The 21956-nt window shown below is 42.0% G+C and overlaps 1 protein-coding gene across 1 annotated transcript in view; it reads right to left on the bottom strand.

Moving 5' to 3' along the window:
* The window catches only part of Prkg1 (protein kinase cGMP-dependent 1), a 1138884-nt gene extending 1117986 nt beyond the window's left edge, over positions 1-20898 (bottom strand). The window contains 1 exon segment of the mRNA XM_052760872.1: positions 17906-20898. Within this exon segment, the coding sequence (XP_052616832.1) occupies positions 17906-18216 (311 nt within the window). The 5' untranslated portion in view covers positions 18217-20898.
* Between the last annotated feature and the right edge of the window lie 1058 nt (positions 20899-21956).

Below are 21956 nucleotides of genomic sequence, written 5' to 3'. Positions count from 1 at the left end.
TTCTGTGCCCTGTTTTATACTGAGGTATACATACATACCATTTTTATACAGTCTCTACTGCCCTTCCTCTCCAGCCCCACTCACTAAAGATAACATAAATCCTGAGTTGCCACAGCCTTCCCAGATGGTCAGAACTAAGAAAAAGCCATCTGAAGAAAGGGTTGGTCTTTGGTTCTAGGGTCTCTAAAGTAGCAGCATTTCTGGGGCCTGAGAAGAGAGGAGAAAGGAAACAATTTAGTGTGGTAAGATCCTAGGACAAAAGTGTCCAGGCTACAATGATGGCAGATTGGCTTGGAGTAAAGGAGGAGCCCTCCACCCCAGAAGAGGGGCTCTCCATATAACACCCACAGGATATGGCATAGGCATGCAGTGGTTGTGCAGATCCATAAAGAAACACCCGTGGATTATGCTGGAGACAGAACAGCCTCCATCAGTGTTACCCAACTACTCACTAGCCACATAAAGAGAAGCATCAGGTGCTGATAGCCTAAAAAGCTAGGCATGGCAGGGAAAGAGGGCAACAGAACACACAAGCCGCATAAAACAAAAAGTGGTAACAAATGTGACCCATAGGGCCTCCTCCCTAGAGAAGTTGCAATCTGTGCCTGGGGATGAAGGAGGTGAAGGGCCGTGAGCTAGGCCCATCAGAGGCACAGGCACAGTAGGGCTTTCTGGGGACTGCTATAGTAGGCAGGAAGCAGGGACCTCAGATCCCCAGGGAAGAGAGAAAAGGAACCATATGCTGTCACTCCCCGAGAATCCCTTTTCCTTTTTAGAGTTTCTTACTGAGAGGATTATACTGAATGAAGCCAGGAGCTGGTTCTTCACTCAAGTGTCACACTTGGGGTCCTGAGACACTACTACAGCTACGGTCCTAACTTTCATGGCTTTTGTTTCTTTTTCTAAGGTTGGCCATATCACTGTCAATCCGGTGCTCAGGCCCAGCTGATACTCTTTGTTGACACCACTCACTGGCTCTGCCATGCCTGACTGTATGACCTCACACTTGAGCAGCACTCCCACAAGGCTCAGGCCATGGCACTGGATCCTGGCACCAGCGATCCTGCCCAGTGCTGTAGTCAACCTCCAGTCATTTAGTATGTGGGTCCAGGGAGCCCAAAGAAGGGGTATACACAACCTCAATCCCCAGATCTTGCAGCTGCTCCACATGGGGGGCAAGGGCCTTCAAGCATCTGCCTTTGGGATTCACTTGACTTGGGCAGCCAGGTGATGACTTACAGGTGTTGAGGCTCCTTTGGCACTCAGTGAGTTGGTGATCAATTCCAGCTTTCACCTAAGTGATAAAGGCTGTGAGCAGCAGCAACACTAAAGAGAAGTTGGACAACTCAGCAGCTGTCTAACACTGGGCATATCTGAAATGGAGACACCAGTGGCTCCTGGCCACCTGTGACTTGAGTTTGGCCAGCACTGCCCCTGGGCCCACTTGATTGGAAACAGAAATTGTTACCAGTTCTGCCTTGTCAACATTACCTCCACTCATGTTTGCCCTTAGCTGGGGCACCTGGACTCAGGCTCTCTGGATTCTAGACCAGGCAATGTGGGTAGCTTCCTGAGAGATCTCTTCCAGCACATGAGTGGGTGTGAATAGCATAGCTCTGCCACCTCGGCAGCTCCTAGGAGTCTTTTTTGATGGATCCCTGGGGAGTCAGCTAGCCACCTTCTATCTCTGAAATCCCTTTTATAAGTCCCCAGTTAATCCTCAAGATAAGATTACTCTTCATTCTGTCTAACTGGTACCTGCACAATAAGGAATAACACTGGCAGTGCCACCTTATTTCACTGCTGAATAGGCAACAGATTTGGCAGCATCCCCAACTGGCTTGTAACCCGGAAGCCTTTGCAGCAGGCAGGCCTGACTGGCACCCGAGCAAGGGCTTCTCGTTGGAAGCCAAGATCTTTAATGAAACAAAGTGGAGTCAGCTGCAGCCACCTTAAATTAGAGGCATGTCCCACTGGGGTCAGGACCAGCTGCTCTAGAGACCAAAGACCTCTTCATCTGCCTTCAGTCCCCACTGGTACATGAAGCCATTAGGATTCCTCCTAAAAACAGCTCTTCCCTAAAGAGAATTTTAATCAAAACTGACTTTATTCATGAAATCACCACCTCAGGCATAACTGAAGAACTGAACTGTCTCTCTTGCTTCAAGCCTGCTGGGGTTCTTTTGTCTTATATTTCTCCCGTGCGTGCTTGCTCATTCCCTTCGTACTTCAAAGCTCTCTTCTCTCTGTGCCTCTCTCATTTCACAAACAGTTCCACGATCACTTCTATATTCACCTCAGGGATTGGTAAATATCCCAAACAGTTGACTCTCTTTTCCCCTTCATACTCTCCATAATAGAATATGCACAGAACCAAAAGGGCAAGCTGGAAGGTAGCTTCAAGACAAGAGCCACATTGGGACTGAAAATATGGCTCAGTGAAGTCCTGAGTTCAGTTCCCAGCTCTCATGTCAGGTGGTTCACAAACACCTCTAAAAACAGCTCCTACAGGTCTGAAAGCCTCTTCTGACTTCCACAAGTACCTGTACTCGTATGCATATACACCACACAGACATTCACAGACACATAATTAAAATTAACTCTTTTTCTTAAGCATGCACCAGTGCTGAAGAAAACAGAAACTGATGGACGCCTATAGATGGTATAAGCCATACCGTCTGCTCACTATAGCACCTCAAGATAAATAGATCTTACTATAGCAGCCCCAAGCACAGACTTTGGGATCTGGCAGCATTGTGTCATCAAACAAATTACTTAACCTCTCTCTATCTGATCATACTTTCCTTCTGTTGTCTCTAAAATGGAGTGAATATTCTCTATCTACTACAAATATTAGCCCGAAATGCAACTTAATGTCTAAAAACAGGATTGCTGTGCCTGTTAATCAAGTCACTGACACATTAACTCATCAGATATAGTCACAAACTAAAATCCCCAAACTCTGCATTATTCCAAAACAAATCAGAAAATAGACCAGCCAAATCTTCTAGCCCTAATAGAATCTAGAGTTTAATGTAATTATAACTGCCTGGGGCCCAACTACATCCTTATCATTTTAAACTGCACTGAATAAATAATAAATCTGAGACATATAGCCATTCAAGTAAATTGGCATCATTTTCAAAATAATGCTATGTGAAACTCATTCAAAAGGCAAACTGATAAAGATGGGAAGTAGATCAGTGGTTGCCTGGGGATGAGGATGAAGATAGAGACTGTAAGCAAGCTCTAAGTACTTCTAGGAGGTAGGTACTGGATGGACTGTAGTGGTAGCTGCATGGTCCCCTACATTTACTAGAGATTCTTTCACTGTGCAAATATGCTGGGTGAATTTATGGTATGTAAATTATATCTCAATAAAGCTGTAGGAAATAATCTATCTTCCCTGCACTACATGACACATTTCAAAATGAACTAGTATTTTTATTTTTATTCTAAAGCTTTCCATTATCAGCTCATCATCATGACTGTCAAGAATCCATCCGAGACCATTAATGTATTCCTCCACAGGCTAACGGGGTTGTTATCACTGCTTTTACCCACAATCATATTGTTTTTGAAAAGACATCTTGAGATGGAGAATCAAGGTCATTAATAGAAAACATTTATGAGCTAAGATTATGTTCTGTGCCTGAGAGCTTCTCCATCTGGACAGTAAATACTTGAGTTGGGAATAAATGGTTTTCAAATAGAAATCCATTATCAGTGAATAACTTCCAGGCAAATATTTCAGAAAATAGAAAAGCCATTTTGCTCTAAATACTTTTGATGGATTGGAATCAAATCATTAAGGCAGGGGTCCTTCAAAACTTACTCCAGAGCAGCACAAAGTCTATAATATTTGCAATGACCTAGGTGTTTAAACAAATGTTAAATAACAAAATTATTATAAATTCTCATGAATGCATCTAAAAATAATGATCACTAATTATTCTTCATCTTCACACAGAGCTTTCCTTCAGGAGAGTGTAACTTTTCATTGTAATTTACAAATTAGTTTACATACATGTCACAGTTCAACCTTAGTCAAGCCATCTTTGACCTCTCTGTAGACCTAGAATCATTTGCTGAATGAGATGAGCAGCAGAGGTATGGAACATCAAACTTGCCTGTATTCAATCTTTCTTGCCTGTAGTCAATCCTCAACTGAAGTAATCACATAGGATTCCTGCTGTCATTCCATCTTCCTCAGAATCACACCCAAAAGAGCTAGTTGAGTTGTCCTGGGCTCTACTCCAAAAACCTCCTCTTTCTAGACCACTCTTTAAATCTCATGCCTTAAAGCTTAGTTTAGAGATTTTCCTACTCCTTTATGAAAAACAGTTAACAAAATCCATAAATTGACAACAGTAATAATACTATTGTACTCAAGAGCAACTGACTATGAAATCCACTGTGTCTGGCTACTGTGTTAAGACAACATGTATATTATCTCTCATCCTGGTACATGTTATAATCTTCATTCATAACGAGGAGAAGGAGGCTGAAACAAACAGTATCACAGATGGAGTTGGTGGTGAAAGAGCAGTTGAATTAAAGAGTACGTTCCTATCTATTACAGCTGCTGTGTTTCAAATCTACCTGCTTGTAATTTCCGTAAGTGCATTGTTGAACCACAGGGTTCAAAGAATTGTCAAGGCAATGCATGCATGCATTAAGGATACACACGGTGTGGAAGGGGCTGAATGGAGCCTGGTCAACTGTTGGATTTACAGCGTAATCAGTTAAGAACTATTGTGCTAGGGCGTTACATTGTCTCACCTCTTTGATTTTTTAATATACTTGTCTGTGAACTGAAAGTGATCAGTCATCTTTTACTCACTGGGATATTATAGGACATAAATTAAACCATATGCATATTAATTTTATAACCAATGAGTGTAAGTTGTTATTAAATATCATTCTTATCACTCACAAAGTCTACAGCTACATTGTCACATGGGTCTTCCAAAAATATGACCTCAGACATTCACATAAGCATGTGATCAAGTGAGATTAAAAAACAAGCTTAAAAAAAAATAAGACTGGGTATTACCAGTTTTTTATCCTGAAGAGCTAAGAGAAGATATGCAAACAAAACCAACCTTTAAAATTCCTGTCTTATTTTGGTTAACATTGAAGCAAGCACCTAATTAAAAAGTATTTCATCATTAGTTTGATGGTCCCTAGTATCTCATAATATTAAGATCTTTGAGAATCTTTGGATAGTCAAAATTAGCAAGCTATTATTCTAAGCTTGACAGGATTTTGTTAGTGAGAGTGCTAGCTGTGACTGCAAAAGGGAATTAAGAATTTGAAAAGATTCTCCTGTAGCTGCTATTAATTTCCTATTTGTATTTCTTAGCAATCAATCCCCTTGCTTCTCCAGGTTAACCGGTTTAGGAGGTTTTATGCTGCAGAGCCTCAGACAGGCATTTAATAAGCCAGAGGACAAGCATGCTTACTTGGAAAGATAATTTACAGTCACAGATGATTCAAATTAGTAGGGGCATCTCTACAAGACTTTACAACCTCCACAGTCTGTAATAGAACTGAAATGCTTTCAGAGATTGGGTGGATGGTACAAACATGGGCTACCCACATGGAATGACAGGACCTGAGATGGGCACTGGTGTTCCACAAAGGTTAGCCAAAGCATCCAAATTCAGACCTCTGTCAGTCATTTTCCTGGTTAAAGCTAATATGCCTACAAGCTTTATGGTCCCCAGTGGCTTGAGGTTATAATTTTCAAATTTCTAGATTTAAAAAGTTAAAGTATCTGAGGACCAAGAACACTAAAAAAAACCCTTATCTTGTTCATTATCTGACAAAGAATTTGCTGTGTGCCAGCCCCATTTTGAACTCCAAAAGTATACAGTGCACAGCAAAAGAGAAACAAGTCTTGTTTCAGTGGAATTTGTCATATTGTGGGGAATGCATGAGATCCAAATGGGAACGAAAATATAAACTTTAAACCCTAATGGCCCTAAGGAAGAAAAGGGCAGCGCTGCAAAGCCGAGCAGTAAGAACTATAAACATGACTCCAGCTCAGCTGTTCAACCTAATCCATGTTAGGAAAGCCCCTGGAGATGGCAGTATTTTAAAGCATATCTTCTCAAAACACCAATGTTTAGGTATCAAATGGTTTCTAGGTGAAAATAAGAAGCATCCAGGCTAGCTCTTACTGCCTTTAGTTCCTTAATACAGTTTGACAGATGATTGAACAAATAAGCAACTAGAAACATATCCACAGAGACACGTATTTTCAATGAGAAGAATCTGAAGGTTCTTTATAAACTTTCTAATAACACTCAACTGAAGATGCTAAATTCTGAAGGGAAAATAAGGAAATGAATCACTAGCAGATTGAGGGGCTGTTTCTTTAAAATATGAATTCAATTTAACAGGGCCAGGCACAGGTTGCTTTAAAAGGAAAGGAAAGGGGAGCCGAGTTTGAACAAGAGTAGTTTTGAAAATTGTGTTGTTTCCCTTCACGATGATAAAACAATGGACTGAACTACGAATGGGAGGGAAGGGCCAGAGAGAAAAGCTGTCATCAGTGATTTAAAAATTCACTAGCAAGAGTTCACCTAGATATTATTTAATAACCTCTAAGTCCATCTAGCTGAGAAATCTACTCTTGCCACAACAAAGAAATGGATGCTTGAGTCATTTTCCATCCATCACTCTGGCAGTAACCCTTGGCCATCACTAAGATGGAATACTGCTCCAGTACCTACTGTGGCAGACAGTTACATGGCACAGGACCTTGGTATTTAGACCCAAAGGTAAGACAAGCCACAAGAGGTACCATACCAGAAGGATCACCTCCTCAGGGATGAGCAGTGTTTTTATTGTGCACTTTAGAATAAACATCCCAGCAAGATGTTGGTTCAATGTTTTTCATTTCAGCATACCTCACTTGGCTATTTTCTCAAAGTAGTCCAAACTTGGCCTTTCTAATTTCTTCATTTCTTAATGTGTAGAATGTTCACCTGGGTTACTTTAAATACTTGCAATTATATTATATATGGAATATAACTTATGATGGAAATAATTAACTATTCCTCAAATATTGTTATAATTATTCATAAATATGTAAATAAGTCTCCAAAAGCCCATATCTAATGCTTCCAAGCAACTAAATTTTCCCTTTTTTAATTTAACTACTATTATTTTTAAAGGATATGGACTATACTCTTTATCTATCAAAAAGAAAGTAGATTTTTATGCTAGGTATTCCCTAACAAAGGTCAAAACTATGAATAGTGAAACATGATGATGCCTAACCAACCTAACAAAAAGCAAAGACAATGAATTCAGAAGCCTGAGTTGTCAAAAGGGTCATTCCTGGCTAACCTGTAGTTTTACTTATTCACCATCCCTTTCCATGAAGACCATCTCAAAGTTATGCCATTTAGTCCAATGCTATTTGCTGTTCTGTGAACCAGTGCATGCTTAGTCTCTTAGTTTCCTTTATATTCAGTAGGAGAACAGAGGTCTCCATGCTAAATTATGCTAAAACACAGAGAAGGCAGATTCAGACAAATCATGTTCTTTATGTCATACTTTCCTTTTATGAAGAACAACAAAAATTGCAGTGCTGTTTTGAAGAAAATTAAAGTGACAACTTTTTGATCAAGGCTATAAATATTTTTAGAAGTCATAGAATGGTTTCTTTCACAATATTTCTAAAGCTTTTAAGGTCTATACCAAGACACACTTCTCATCTGCTCATCCACATCAGTGGGGCTCAATTCTGCACCTCTACAAAGCCAGGCATTATATGAATGACAACTCTGAGCAATCCGGTCACTTTGTGTCCTTCCTTCTGCTCTGGGAGAAAAACGCCTCCAACAGTTGCTGTGGGATGGTCTGTATGTCAAATGTGTTGCTGATTGGTCAATGAATAAATCACTGATTGGCCCGTGGCCAGGCAGGAAGTATAGGCGGGACAAGGAGGAGAATAGAGCTGGGAAGTGGAAGGCTGAGTGAGAGAGACACTGCCAACCGCCATCAGGACAAGGAAGATGTAAAGTACCGGTAAGCCACAAGCCACGTGACAAAGTATAGATTAATAAAAATAGATTAATTTAAACTGTAAAAACAGTTAACAAGAAGCCTGCCACGGCCATACAGTTTGAAACCAATATAAGTGTCTGTGTTTACTTGATCGGGTTTGAGCGGGTTGGGACTGGCGGGTGAGAGAGATTTGTCCAGACTGTGGGCCAGGCAGGAAAACTCTAACAACAAACAGTCAGAACCAAAAATGTTCTACTAAGTAGACTCCATTGCTGAAAAAAAAAAAAAGGCATACCCCAGTGAATGGATCTGCCAGGCCCAGAGCTTCTTTTAATTATCCATGTGTCTTTGAGCTTACTTTTTGAAACCGTGGTATTGTTAGACAGTTCCAAAATAAGAGAGTAGCAATTACCCATGATGAGGAACATGATTCACACTGAGCCCCATGCTCTGGCTTGCATGTTTCCTTATTTTCTCTCCTCCCACTGGCACAGTGAGTTGTCATTGCGTGCTTAACAAACTAGTACCTGTCGCTCTCTGACACTTAAAGTACCCTGTTCCAGCAGAACACTTCTCTAGTCCAGGCCGTCTTTTCTTTCTTACTGTAATATACAAGTGTGTTGTTTGGTCACTAATGCTTCAGGAATGTGTGTCCTGGGCAGACACAGTGTGTAGTTGTGCTTCCTATCAGTGTGTGTGCCAGCCACCTGCAGACACAGTACCGTATGGCCAACCCACCCTCTTACTGATCTATAACAACAGCTCCCTAGGGACAAAACAAAGAATGCCCACTTTTCTTTCTTGTCGTGAGTGTCCTTTTTCCTTCCCCCTTAGTCCAGACTTTGCACTGTCAAAACCATAATTTATTGATAAAGCTGGACCATTAGGATGATGCATCGTATATCCAGAAGATGTTTTTCTCCTCACACAATCTCATTATTCCTTGCACTAGATCTGGTGAAATCTTGATATTGCCATAATGCATCTGTTTCATAAACAACAAAAGTATCTTTTTGCTTAGCAGTGGCAAATTTGTCATCATTGACATCCAATGCGATTAACCAAATTAAACTGAGTGGCAGATAATGCAATTGTTTAGTGTAAAAGAAGAAACACGATGTTGCTTCTAAAGAGCAGGTATAGACTGGAAGGGAGAAAACGAAACTGAAGTTTCTAACATCAAAACCTCACATCTGTTTTAGAAACACTGCAATCCTTGTGGGGGGAAAACATGTAAACTACTTACTTGCGCTTTGGCCGCGCATAAGGAACTCTGCGTTTATGGATAAATTCATCAATTGCATCTGTCTTGCAGCAAGTGTGATGACGCTTGCACTTTATCTGTGAGCTGTAGGCTGGCAGAGGTCACCGGCAGTACTGTTTTTGACATAAGTGATGCACTAAATTGGCACTGGTAACTTACCTCTGCTAAGTGGACCCAGCTTTGTTATCATAATCAAAAAGAACTCAGACACGGACACTTTCTCAGGGTCCCAGCACCAACCTGTGTTCTCCATGCTTCTTGCAAGTGCTAAGAGCAGTGAGTGAACACATGTCTGCAGCCATGCTTGTGTGTCCCTGCTGTGCTGCATTATTTCCTTATTTATTCCTCTGTTCCTTCCCATTTAGGCCTAATAGCCAAATGCAGCATTCATAAGGAAAGTGGTCACTTTCCTTATGACTAACTTTCTTGTGCAATTAATATCCCTACGCCTCTGGGGAGCCTGATCGCTCTGGTTTAACATGCTTTCTGTCCACTGAGTACATTGTTATCTTTATGCAAAGGGGGAGAGAAATGTGGAAGCTCCTCCTCATGGACCCTGCATGTGAGGGGAAAGTTTTTTCAAAAAAAAAAAATTGCAATAATATTAGCTACTTTCATTGCTTACATAAATCCCAATACTGGTTGATTCTCACCTGAGAAGATAATGACTGAATTGCAAATGTGAACACACTCCTATTGGAGACCATTACCGACACTTTCAGGAGTTTCAACTAGGAACTAAAAGCAAGAAAGAAAAGCAGAGCTAGCCACAGGGACAACAGTGATGTCAGAGCCTGGAGACAGGGATTCTTGTATCCTCCAAGGTCCCTCATTGCAGGGGTACCTGAGAACTCTCATCTGCCAGAGGTTGCCCACATCTGTTCTCTCAGACCAAACTGTCTGGAAAGGGGGCTGAGAGGTTGATTTGCTTGCTCTGCTTTCGTTGAAACCTCCTTGGAAAGTACTTCTCAGCCGGAGCTCAAGCTGTTTGCCTTAAAAGGATAAAATATCTGTAAGGGGGAAAAAAAAGCTAGCTGGCTGCAGAGGCATCTCATACCAGACAGAGAAGTGCTACAAGCTCTGCCCTGCTCTTCCAAGAGGGGCTTGTCTTTGTTTCACCTCCATCAATTTCAAATCTCATAGAACCAGCTGGGATTCGAGGAAACAGTCTCTTTCGCAGACATGACCGCTGCCCCCAGCAAAAGTGGAAAATACACTCAGGGTGATGGCTGACCCTAATATGTATCTGGTGGCTGGCCGGGACTTGTGGCTGGCTGGAAAGAGGAGACAGGCTTGCCAGTTGAATGGAGCTGCTGATGCTTTTGTGTGGCCAGGACTGTAGTAGGCATCCCCAGAATCAGAATGAAGGGGAAATTCCAGCTGTGATGGTTAACACAGCTGGAGCTGCCTCCTTCCCCTGGGAGCAGCATCTCTCCCAAAGAATAGGGAGTGATCGGTAGCATGAGGAGTCAGGTGGGCTAGTGAAGAGGTTCTCAACTCAAAACGAAGATGAGAGTCATCTCTGGACTAAAACATGCAACTATTCCATAAGCCTAACCCCAGAGTGACTGAATCAATCTTGCTGGTGGCACCCAGCAAAGATGTGTTCAAAATCTCCCTCAGCAGTTTTCTAATGAACAATCATGGTTAAGAAGAAATGGGCTATGGAGAACGCTACATACTTGGGAGAATAAACAATAAGACATTATATGCTTACAGTGTAATAAAAAATAAAATTCATCACAGATTTTGCAAGCTGATAAAGATTTAAGCCCACAGAGGAACTCAATTCTCTAGACCTAGTCCGGTCCTCTATTTGCTGTCATACACACACAACATGTCCTGTCATCTTCTCATCACAGTGACTCCCAAGTTTTGTTTCACATTGGAGCCATCATAGGAATCATTTGAAAACCTCTGATTTTAGTTCATTTGTGGTAAAGCTTAGGCAATTCAATTTTTAAAGTTCCCCAGGTGATTCTAATGTGCAGTCATGTTTGGGGAAAAGTCCTGCCTAATTTCTTCGACTTCTCCCAAGGTTTTCCTGCTTCCTCTTTGATTATAGGTGAACAGACAATTTCCCCAGAACAGCCCATAAGTTATTCTTAGGTTCTGCAGTTACCCAATCCCTGTAGGCTTTGGAGCAGGGTATGAACCTAGTGATTGCTGAGAAAGGCTCCAGCAGCTCCAATTCTGGTTCAGTTTTTTACTAAGTGAATGCCCTTGAGCAGGAGCCTTACTTTCTAGGAGTCTAGGTGTTCTGTTCCTCAGGCTGGGAAATGGGAATAATCTAGAACATTCCTTACAGAGGTATTGAAATCCACGATGCAGGGGAGGGGAAGATGGCTCAGTGGATAAAGTGCTTCTTAGGAAGGCATAAGGACCTAAGCTTGAATCCCAGCATCCACTTAAAAGCTGCACTGTGCCTGTAAGGTGCAGAGACAAACAGCATAGCCCCAACAGGGATCCACAGGCCCAATGATAGACTCTGTTTCAAATAATAATAATAATAATAATAATAATAATAATAATAATAATGGCAGCAACAATGAGGAATAGCAATTAAGGAAGACACAACATCAACAACTGGCTTCCATACATGCCTATGCTATGAGCATATCCTCACACAATGTGCACATTCTTTCATTTTACACACACACACACACACACACACACACACACACACACACACACACACACGGAGAAAATACGTGATGCAGGTTAAGCAGAAGAAAGATAGATCTGTCACAGAGTTGGTGTCCCATGAAAATTAGCAGGGTAGTGGTGGTGGTGGTGGTGGTGGTGGTGGTGGTGATGACAGGCAGAATCATTCTTGACCTGCTACTTCAGAACAGCTACATGCTGACATACTGCCCTTTCCTCTGCTCATTGAAGCCTGCAGACAGGCCACCAATCCCTCCCTGATGTTAGATTAAGTGATGCTGCAAAGGGAAAACATAAAGAATTCAAAACAGACATTGGTCTGAAGAGAAATATCTACATGATTTTCTGAAGATATCTCAGTATAGCCTCTCAAGGGGGGCAAGCTTTCAGATGTGGTCCCGTCAGTTTTTGTCCACAAAGGACTACCTTTCTTGCAAACTCTGCTCTACTATTGGGGCATATGTATGTGTCGAGAAAGTATATTGCTACTTTCAAACTTCCTGGAAAATATAGCACAGCTTTAACAGTGCTCCTCTTGTTCTGCCCCACATCCCAAAAGGTCTTCCCCCCACTCTACTCTCCTGGTTTTTTTTTTTTAACATGAATAAGTATGATCAAAAAATTCCATTCCCAAACAAGACACTTCTGAGAGTGTACTATGCTTAGTCCCACCTTGTGTTAAACATCTGCTTTGTGTAGCTGCAGTTTTTGTGCTATTGTTTATATTTATATGTCAGTTTGGGAAGGAGAGTGTTCCTCTGATCTTACCAACAAAACTGTACTTAGAGAGTTCACGCAGGCTGGACAGATTTAATTTCTCAAAAAAGAAAAATCTTTAAGGAGATAGCAAGGAAAGGAATAACTACGAAGGATGATGAGAGGGACGAGTAGTGGTGTCAGGAAGCTGTGTGTGAGGAAGTAGAGAGGGACTCTCACAGGAGGGAGGGGTGCCAAAACACACCAGCTCAACAATTCAGATTAAGATTCAAAATGCCACAGATGTGATTGCATAATAAGCTGTTGAGCGTGCTGGTAAGTGCTGTTTTGAGCACGTGAGTATTTGTCACATTGTCTTGTGTTCTCAGTGCCAGGAAGGTTCAAGGCAGAGGGCCTGAGATGCTAGCAGCAATCCCAGTTCCTTGGGATGGGCAGCAGCACCTATGGTAGAGATAGCAGAAAGAGCAGCAGCCTGGTGTTCAAATATGGTTGCTAGGATACCATGGAGACCCTCCATTGCTAGGCAGACAGGAAAAAAAAATATGCCCATATGCCTTATAACCTGCAAAGAGCAACAATGGAAACATCACGTGTCTTATTCTACCCTTTTCTAACAGAAATCCAAACCAACTCTTTAATGAAACACTAAATAGTGAGAGCCTGGAAATGTACCCCAGTAGAGCAAGAAAGATGGTCATTTATATTCTCAGGCAGTGCCTAGAGCTACTCTATTTAAGGCTTCCCAGTGTTTTCATTGTAAGTCCCATTTTAGGGGCAAGCAACTTGACTGTACTTCCAAACACCCTAACAGGATATTTAGCAACATGATCCCATATAATATTATAAAGCCTTTGTACAAATTTTGTTTCACTGAATAGGCTGCAATGTCAAATTAATGTTCAAACTTAAATTGGAAACTATTATAATAACCTTGGGTCAGAATTTAGCTCCCCCACAGAAGCAAGGGAGATGAATTTGAATAACTAACAAGATTACATTCTCATCTCTATCAGTCTGCCCAGGCGTGTGAAGAATCTGAGGAGCGGGCCTATGGCATATAACTAAACTGTTTTCAATGGTACTCAGAAAGGTATTTGGTTTCTTTAAGAGTGGACCTTGGTTTCTTTAAGAATCTCCATCATCTGCTTTTTGGTTAGGTTAAATATTCTTATCTAGTTAGTGTAGTTGTGGTGGAAGGTTAGAACCACACTCTGATATTCAGAACTTCACTACTACCTACCCCTGCTGAAACACACACACACACATACACACACACACACACACACACACACACACACACACACACACACACACACCATTCTTGACCATTCTAAAAGCAAGAGTAAGTTCCTCTTAATCCACTTTATAATATAATATCGTAGAAACTGAGTGTTAGTTCCCTCCATGGCACTCCGGGAAAGCCCCTGGTTGCCACCGTTCTCTGGATGTGCCCTGTCTCTGCTGATGGCTTGAGCTGTAACTCCCACATCCCTCGCTCCTCCCTTCACACTGTGAAGTGCTTTATTTAAATCATGGCAATCTTACCAGTCCTACAATACAAACAACATGTACTTTTGGGGAGTTCCTGATACCACACAGTTCATTAGGAGCCACAGAATCCTCCAACTGTTGGAGTGAACTGCTCTGCATTTCACCTTACACAAGTTCCTAAAATATTGACTTGTATAATATCGTTGGGTCCCTTGCTAAGTCTGTAAAGGCAAGGCTTACGTGCCTTACAAGATTTTCCATATGGACGGTATCACATACAAGTATTGAACTAACTTATAAAGCTTATTAGAAATTTAATACCTTCACAGAAATCTATGTTTTAATATTAGCTTATGTATAATCACCCTAGAATTCCATGATTTCCATGACTTCCTTCAGAATTAAATACATACCACTTAGGGAGATATTGTTTCTCTTGGACTATAATATCAAGGTTTAGAAGATCACATAGGATCTTTTAAATTTTGATTCCTACCTAAAGATAGAAAAATTCTCTATCTTTCTCTCTTATCTCCAACTCTTCCAAAGCATTTCACAATCACAAAGAGAAACAGAATAGAACATGTCATCATTCTCTGAAGTGAGGCCACCTCAGGGATAAATGCAACAGCTCTACAAAAACATGCAGACATTAACAAGTTTTGATAGGAGCTCGAGATGAGGTAGTCCAGCTGAAATGACATGGAAGGCTGTGACAGCAAACGAAGATTTGGGGACAGCGAGAGCATCTTTAGGAACAAAATGTCATTAAATAAAATGATTTTAGAAGTTCATGTGGCCCATCAGGTGTCCTGATCTCACAGACTGGATGACTGGGTTTGTTTGTTTGTTCCATTGTTAAGGAGCTTTTGCTAGATGTATTTTGGAACATAGAATCTAGTGGTTTTACATTGTTAAGTAGTTCCTTGGCAGCAGTATAATACAGATTCCAATTTGCTACATCAGTTCTTCTAGCACATTCGTAAATAGCCTAAAAAGGGTTTAAAGGTTATATCTATACAGATTGTGAAAGACCAACACCCCCACACATGCTTCCCCCATCTCACAGGTGCAGCAGAATTGTCTTCCTCTGTGGTGGAATCCAACAGAGGCTTTCTTCCAATTCTCACCTTAGAGAGAAAAATCCCAATGAAGAACCCTTAAGATGATAAAAGTTATCGGACTGCTTTAAATTTTATACTGCTTTTTATAACTCAAATGATCAATAGTTACTAAGAAAAAAAGAAGTTTTAAAATATCGTAATTCTCAAAAGGCAACCTCAGTAAGGGAACACTAGAAGGTGTCTTCCAGTCATCCGGTAATTGAACAGAACATCAGTCATGAACTACATCTACTGGAAAGATAACAAGAAACTAAAAGGAATGTGCAGCTGAAATCCAGTCCAGTCTTCTTAGATAGTTTCTTCACTTCAACCTTAATCTTTAGGAAAGTGATTAAATTTAAGTTGCAATAAAGATTAAAAACATAAACACGTGTTGCCAGTAAGTCTGAATATTAAAAAGATTCCAACAAATTACATTGAAATGCAAAAAAAAATGTTTTTAGAGTGGCACGTTTTCGTAGTTCTATGTGGAGACCTTGTACTCCAATGGTCGAGAATAATAACTATTTCGCATACAATGTACTTCTTTTCCCCAAGGAAGGTATACTACCACTCAAGGCAATTTTATTCTGGTTTCCTTTATGTAAGTGTGAAAAAAAGAACAGATGTTTTTCCAAAATTATTTAAACTTGGAAGACATTTTATCATTTTCTCCAATATAATCCTTCAGAATTACAAAACTCACATGGCAATACCACCTTAACAACTGAGTCCTTAAAGTTATCAAATAGGTACCAGAGTGCAAAGCATGTTCAATAGATTCAATGTTTGTCCTACAGGGATACTACAAAGCATGTGCTTTTCTAATTTTATTTTCCACTGTGGACTTTTATCAAAACACCAGTGTCCTGTGTCAAGAGCTTTCTCAATGTTCCACATTCTACAGTTCATTCCTGCTGCCTGGATTTCTTTAGACTTTCTCAAATAGAATACTTAACTGGAGTTATCGGCTGGGTTGATCATATTGCATCTAAAAGCCTATTAAAAATGGTCTTTTTATAAGAGCTGAGTTTGTTCTGGGTTACTCCAAAGTCCTGCAGATACTAAAATGACTATCCTGTAGACTGTTTAAGATACAAAGAGCTGTCACTGAGTTATATTTTCTGCAAAACTTGGCCCAGGGGAGATGGCCATGTACCTTGTTAGCTGAAATAGGAGAACATGCCAGTGACTGCAAATTAATTTACCAAAGAAAGCTCCAATGGATTCAGATCACTCGGGTCTCTAAGACAAATTGACATCCGCTGATCTATCATGGTAACTTGGCAAGGTCGGAATCTCAGTAGTTATCTCTATCAACTCTCCCCTACTCCACAGAATTCAAACTCCTTCAGCTAAGCCCGCAAATGATTCATGGGAGCCAACATGCATAGATTGGGCTTGTAAGTTTTCAAACAGTGTACGTAGTGCATACTCATGACCCCTCCCATCTGAGAAATATAAATGGAGATAAGCAAGCATGCACTTTCTCCTCTTATGAATTCCCTGTGTTTATGAAGTAAAGGTTTCCCGGGGACCTTCGGCCATTATGTAACACGTGTCATGCAGCCGTGTTATGTAGTTAAGAGGAGGACAACAGAATCCTCTGCTTTACCAATTATGTCATTACTATTAATTAAAATGCCATTCAGATGGTGTTCTGGTTCTGTTAGCGTCCTGTCCCTGCTGCTTGCTCTCCATATGGACTCTGGGGTTGAGTGTTGTGTAACAAGTTTCATTCAGTGTTCCTATCCAAGTTATGAATCCTACTGACATCAGAACTACACTGCTCTCTAACATGCTAGAGCAGCAGCAGAGTGACTTTAGACCTGAGTGTGAGGTACAGCATGGTCCACACGGGCAATAACGTGGTGAGCTTGACCACACTGTCCCTGAAAATACACAAACCCTCTAGGGAAATGGTCATTAGTAATCATGTGAGAATTCTTTTAGGAAAACAAGTAACATTCTCTCGGATATTATGAAAACATTTTTTTTTTTTTAAGAATCAACAGACTAGGCTTCCATTTATGGGTTGTAAATGTCATCCAACTCGGGAAATTTAAAAAAAAAAAAACCTTCTGTTTTATATGTATATTGACTTATTCTTTTGCACTTTGATGGTGACAGAACATCAGGTTTGAACGGTACCAGCATGAAGTGCCGGCGGCATGTAGAAAAATCCAGGAGAGCCACAAGAGCGTGGAAAGTCAGGGTAATATCAACGCATTTCATTTCAGTCTGATGAGCCTGCAGTTAGGATTTTCCGGCTGGCCAGGTTGGCTGGGGCTTTGGGGGAGACGGGGTTCTGATTCCTCCATTCAACAGTCACTCACACACACGGTCAGACACACACCTGGGGCGCGTCCAAACTCTTATGTACAGTAGGTGGCATCTATGAACGTATATGCATATTTTAAAAATACCTTGGCATCTGACAAAGACACGGAGGCAACGGATGTGCAGGGAGTCTGGCCCTGAGAAACGTGCACAGCCCCTCAAGAAGTGCCGTGAAAATGAGACATTTCTGAGGATGAGGACAGACATGGCAAGCGGGAGGGGCAGGGGCCGACAGACAATACAGAGACCCGCAGCTCCCCACCGCCAGGGCGCCACATGGCCCCGGGCGCGTAACCCTGCTTACTGTGGGCTCTTGGGGTAGAAGGGCAGGGTCACGTGGCTGAGATCCTGGATGTCGAAGGCGGTGGGCTCCGCGGAGATCGCCTGGCGCTTGGTGCGCGGTTCACCCTGCAAGGTGCTGGCGCTCTGCTTCTGCGCCTGCTGGGTGGCGGGCCGGATCACCGAGCGGTACTTGTCCAGTTCGTTCTGCAGCTTCTGGATCAGTTCGTCCTTCTGATCCAACTCCAGCTCCAGCTCATCGATGAGAGCATCCCGCTGCCTCAGCTCCTCGATCTTCTCCTGGAGCGCGTACTGTAAATCCCGCAGGGTGCCCATGCTCCTCCGGGCTGCCGGGGGCTCCTTCCTGCCGCTGCTCCGCGTCTTGGGGCTTCCTCCCCTCTCGGATCAACTTTCCCTAAAGTCGCCGCTGCCTCGCGAGTGCAAAAGCTTCCTTCGACTTGAGACCAAAGCCAAACCTGGCTTCTGAGCATGCCCAGTCCGCCGCTCCAGCCACCGAGAGTTTCAGTGTGCAGATTCCACTTCTCCGGGTTTAGGGATGAGCAAAACAGGTCCAGCTCAGGATGAACCTGAAAGGCGGTGGGCGCCGCGGTGCCTGGGGGAGCAGAGCCTGGAGGCGCGGTGACCCGCGGGCGGGAGGAGGGGGACTGGGCTCGGAGGAGGCGGCTGCTCCGCCAGGGTCACCAGCGCCGGGTGCCAAAGGAAGCCAACGATGTGTGTGGGGAGCCTGATAAAGCTCGGGGGCGCTGGGGCTGTGCGGGCGGAGAGAGGCTGGAGCGCTACTTTGGAGGTGGAGAGGTGGGAGGGAGAGGACCCGGAGCAAACTGGAGAGGCGTCAGCGGGCTCCGTCTCCAGAATGTGGGGCTAGGTTCCTGTCGACCAAGGAAGAGAGCAGAGTGTGCATGCTAACAGCTCTGACTTCTGGAGGGATTGTAACCGCAGCCTCACAGAGGAAAGCGGTGTGGATGGAGCTCTGGCGTCCCCTACGCCACCTTTCCCACAGGGAGCGCCTCACACAGGTGTCTAACGCTCCTAAAGAAACTTGACTCTCCGAAGGTGAGAGCTACGGTGCTTGGGAGGGATTCCCCAGGCATCTAGGTACCTTTGGGGGAAGGTTAGGGATGGGGTATCTGACTTCCCCCACCCAAGCCTCCCACTCTCCTAGGCTCTCCTCTTCTGCACCGGCCAAACTCAGATCAATGAATTCTTCTAGGGGCAAACCCCAAACGATTTGGGGCCACAGAAGGCCTCTCAGCTGCTCCCTGGTCCCTCCCATTTGTGCTAGCATCAGCTGCCCAATGGTTCACTAGAGGCCTGGCTTCTTCCATTTGCTGGGTTTGGTGAAGTGGGTGGGGGCTTAAAATCACAGCGGAGTTCCAAAACATTCTTACTGAAAGGGAACCATATACTTTTTAAATGTTACTTCCGTGAGAGCCCAGCATTAATGGAGAATCTTTGCCAACTTTGGAGACGAGGTAAAATCGAAAAACGATGGGAAAACTACAGAAGCTATAATTGCACTGTACCACCCACCACACACACACACACACACACACACACACACACACACACACACACTCACTCACTCTAACCAACCACTTCGCCAGCAGGGACCTCTCAGTGTGGGCTAAAATTCTGGCACGGAGGTGGCATTCTTTCAGTACAAGAGTTGGTCTCTCATCTTGGGAACACTGACTTAGAACACCCAAAATATTTACCTAATGCTTACGTAAGTGTCTAATAGTTAACTAAACCCACATCACCTCTTCCAAATTTATAGGGTTTTTTTTTTAATTAGGAGCTTTAATTTACTGTTCTTCCACACTCTGTGTTATAATTCTCTGTATTCTATCTGTCCACCCTTTAACACTTACACAAAATAGACGGAAAATACATTATAACTAAATTGCAGCATACAACTATTGCCTGGAATCTCAGATTAGTCAACGACACAAATCTATCTCAAAAATAAAAAAATTAAATAAAAAGCTTACTTATTCTCTTAAACGCACAGCTTTGTGTATCTGAGCTTTAAAAAGGCAGGAAAAAGAAAGCCTAGCCACTGGTACATTAACATGTTCTTTCTTTCTCTCTTTCTTTTTCTCTCTTCCTCTCTTTCTTTCTCTCTTTCTTTCTTAATTTCAAGTATGCTCCGTGGTAATGAGAGGTGCAAATGAAAAGGATATGCAACCCTACACATTTTCCACAAAGACTATGATCTAATTCTCTCTACAGATGACTTCATGTTCGCTCTTTCCAACAGGAAGCTTTGAAGTACATTTGCTTCAGACTGTGATATAAAAAGTGCACAGGTCATGAAACGTTTTCAAAAGATAGCAGTAAATAAGAGTTCTGAGTTACTGCTGTTTTCCTTAAAAGTCAACTGAGCGGAAGTACTGTGACTCCATATGACTGATGGCTTTCTTCTGGGACAATTTCCTCTTCCCAGGCAAAGGGCCAAAATTTGAGTTAACCTGTGGGAACTCTCTACTTCCCTGGGAAAATATTTCTTATAGATTTATTTTGGGGTCTCTAAAGCCAAGAGTTTACATCTAAAAATGTATCCCAAGCAATGGATAAGAAACTTTGTTTTTAGCCTCTCAAGGCTTAAATGAGGTTACTCAATGTCTCCCTGCAGAAGATAGAGAACGTACTGCCTTGCTTGTAAAAACCTTGTCTGCAAGGAAAAGAAGGGAGGAAAAAAGTAATAAAATTGTTCCTCACCCCACAAAAAGCATGTTTAAAACAGCACTTAAGCCATAAGTATTCAGGATTTTCATCAAAGTGAGGCTTTTCAATACTAAACTGTAAACTTTCCTTAAGTGAGAGAACTACCCACGAACTATAACATTAATGCCTGCTGCTGTCTCATTTAAAATAAAATGCTTAAAATTCAAAAAGTGTTCCATGATGGGTCTGACTTTAAGAATCAGGGATCTGCTGCAACAAACACGAAGGACGTGCACAGTTCAAAAGAGCTGACGATTACAAATCACTTACACTTTGAATATATTGTTATATTAGCCTTTATTACAGAGAATATGAATTTCTCCCAAGACGTTATAACTTCGTACAAAACTTAGACTTCTGGGATCTTTCTCTTTAAAGAATAAGATCAGGATAAATATTACACATTTTTGAGGGGTTGCGCCTACCATGGTGCGCATGTGATGGCCAAGTGACAGACAGCAGGTACATGTCATTTCTCTCCTCCCACTACATGAGTCCTGGGGGTTTGAACTTGGTTCCTAGGTTGAGCATGTGCCTTTACCCACGAAAACACCTCACTGGCCCTGAAATAAATGTTTTAAATAATTTTTTTCTAGCATGTTTTTGACTGGTTTAGATTGTAAGACACAAGGACTTTTTTTGGGAGGGGGGCGGGTGGTATGGTTCTTGATCAATGCTGGAAAGAAATTTTATCTGAAAAACCAAGATCCTGAAATTATTTTTCAGTAGATAAATTATTTTTACTCTGCATCCATGGTCAACTTTTAAATATATATATTTTAAAAATAATGTTCGTTTGTGTGTGTGCCTGTCAATACGCACATACAAATACAGGGATTCTCAGTGGTCAGAAGAGGTTGCTCAATCCCATGAAGCTAGAATTACAGGTGGTTGTGAGCTGTTTAGGTGTCTCTGGTTTATTGCTTTTAAAGAAACAATTAACATTGGTTTCCTATGAATTAAGCACAATAATTCGAGCACTTAGTATTTTATTCACTCATAGAATTAAATTAGTCTTATGATTGAATTTGGGGAGGGATATTTGATTATGAAGAATCTACATTTAGGGGCTAGAGAGATAACCCAGAGGTTAAGTTCAGTGGCTGCTCATCCAGGGGACATGGGTTCAATGTTTAGCACCCACCCGCTGGCTTGCAATCATCTGATGCCCTTTTCTATTTTCCGTGGGTACCAGGCACATACACAGTACAAACACACACACACACACACACACACACACACACACACACACACACACACACACACAGAGGCATAAAATAAAATGAAACTAAAATTGAAATAAAATTTTAAGTATACATTTAAATGGC

This window comes from Peromyscus californicus, unplaced genomic scaffold (genome assembly GCF_007827085.1).
Source record: "Peromyscus californicus insignis strain IS unplaced genomic scaffold, ASM782708v3 Scaffold_4__1_contigs__length_199733344, whole genome shotgun sequence".
Taxonomy (NCBI): Eukaryota; Metazoa; Chordata; class Mammalia; order Rodentia; family Cricetidae; genus Peromyscus; species Peromyscus californicus.
This window is presented reverse-complemented; position numbering and strand designations above follow the sequence as displayed.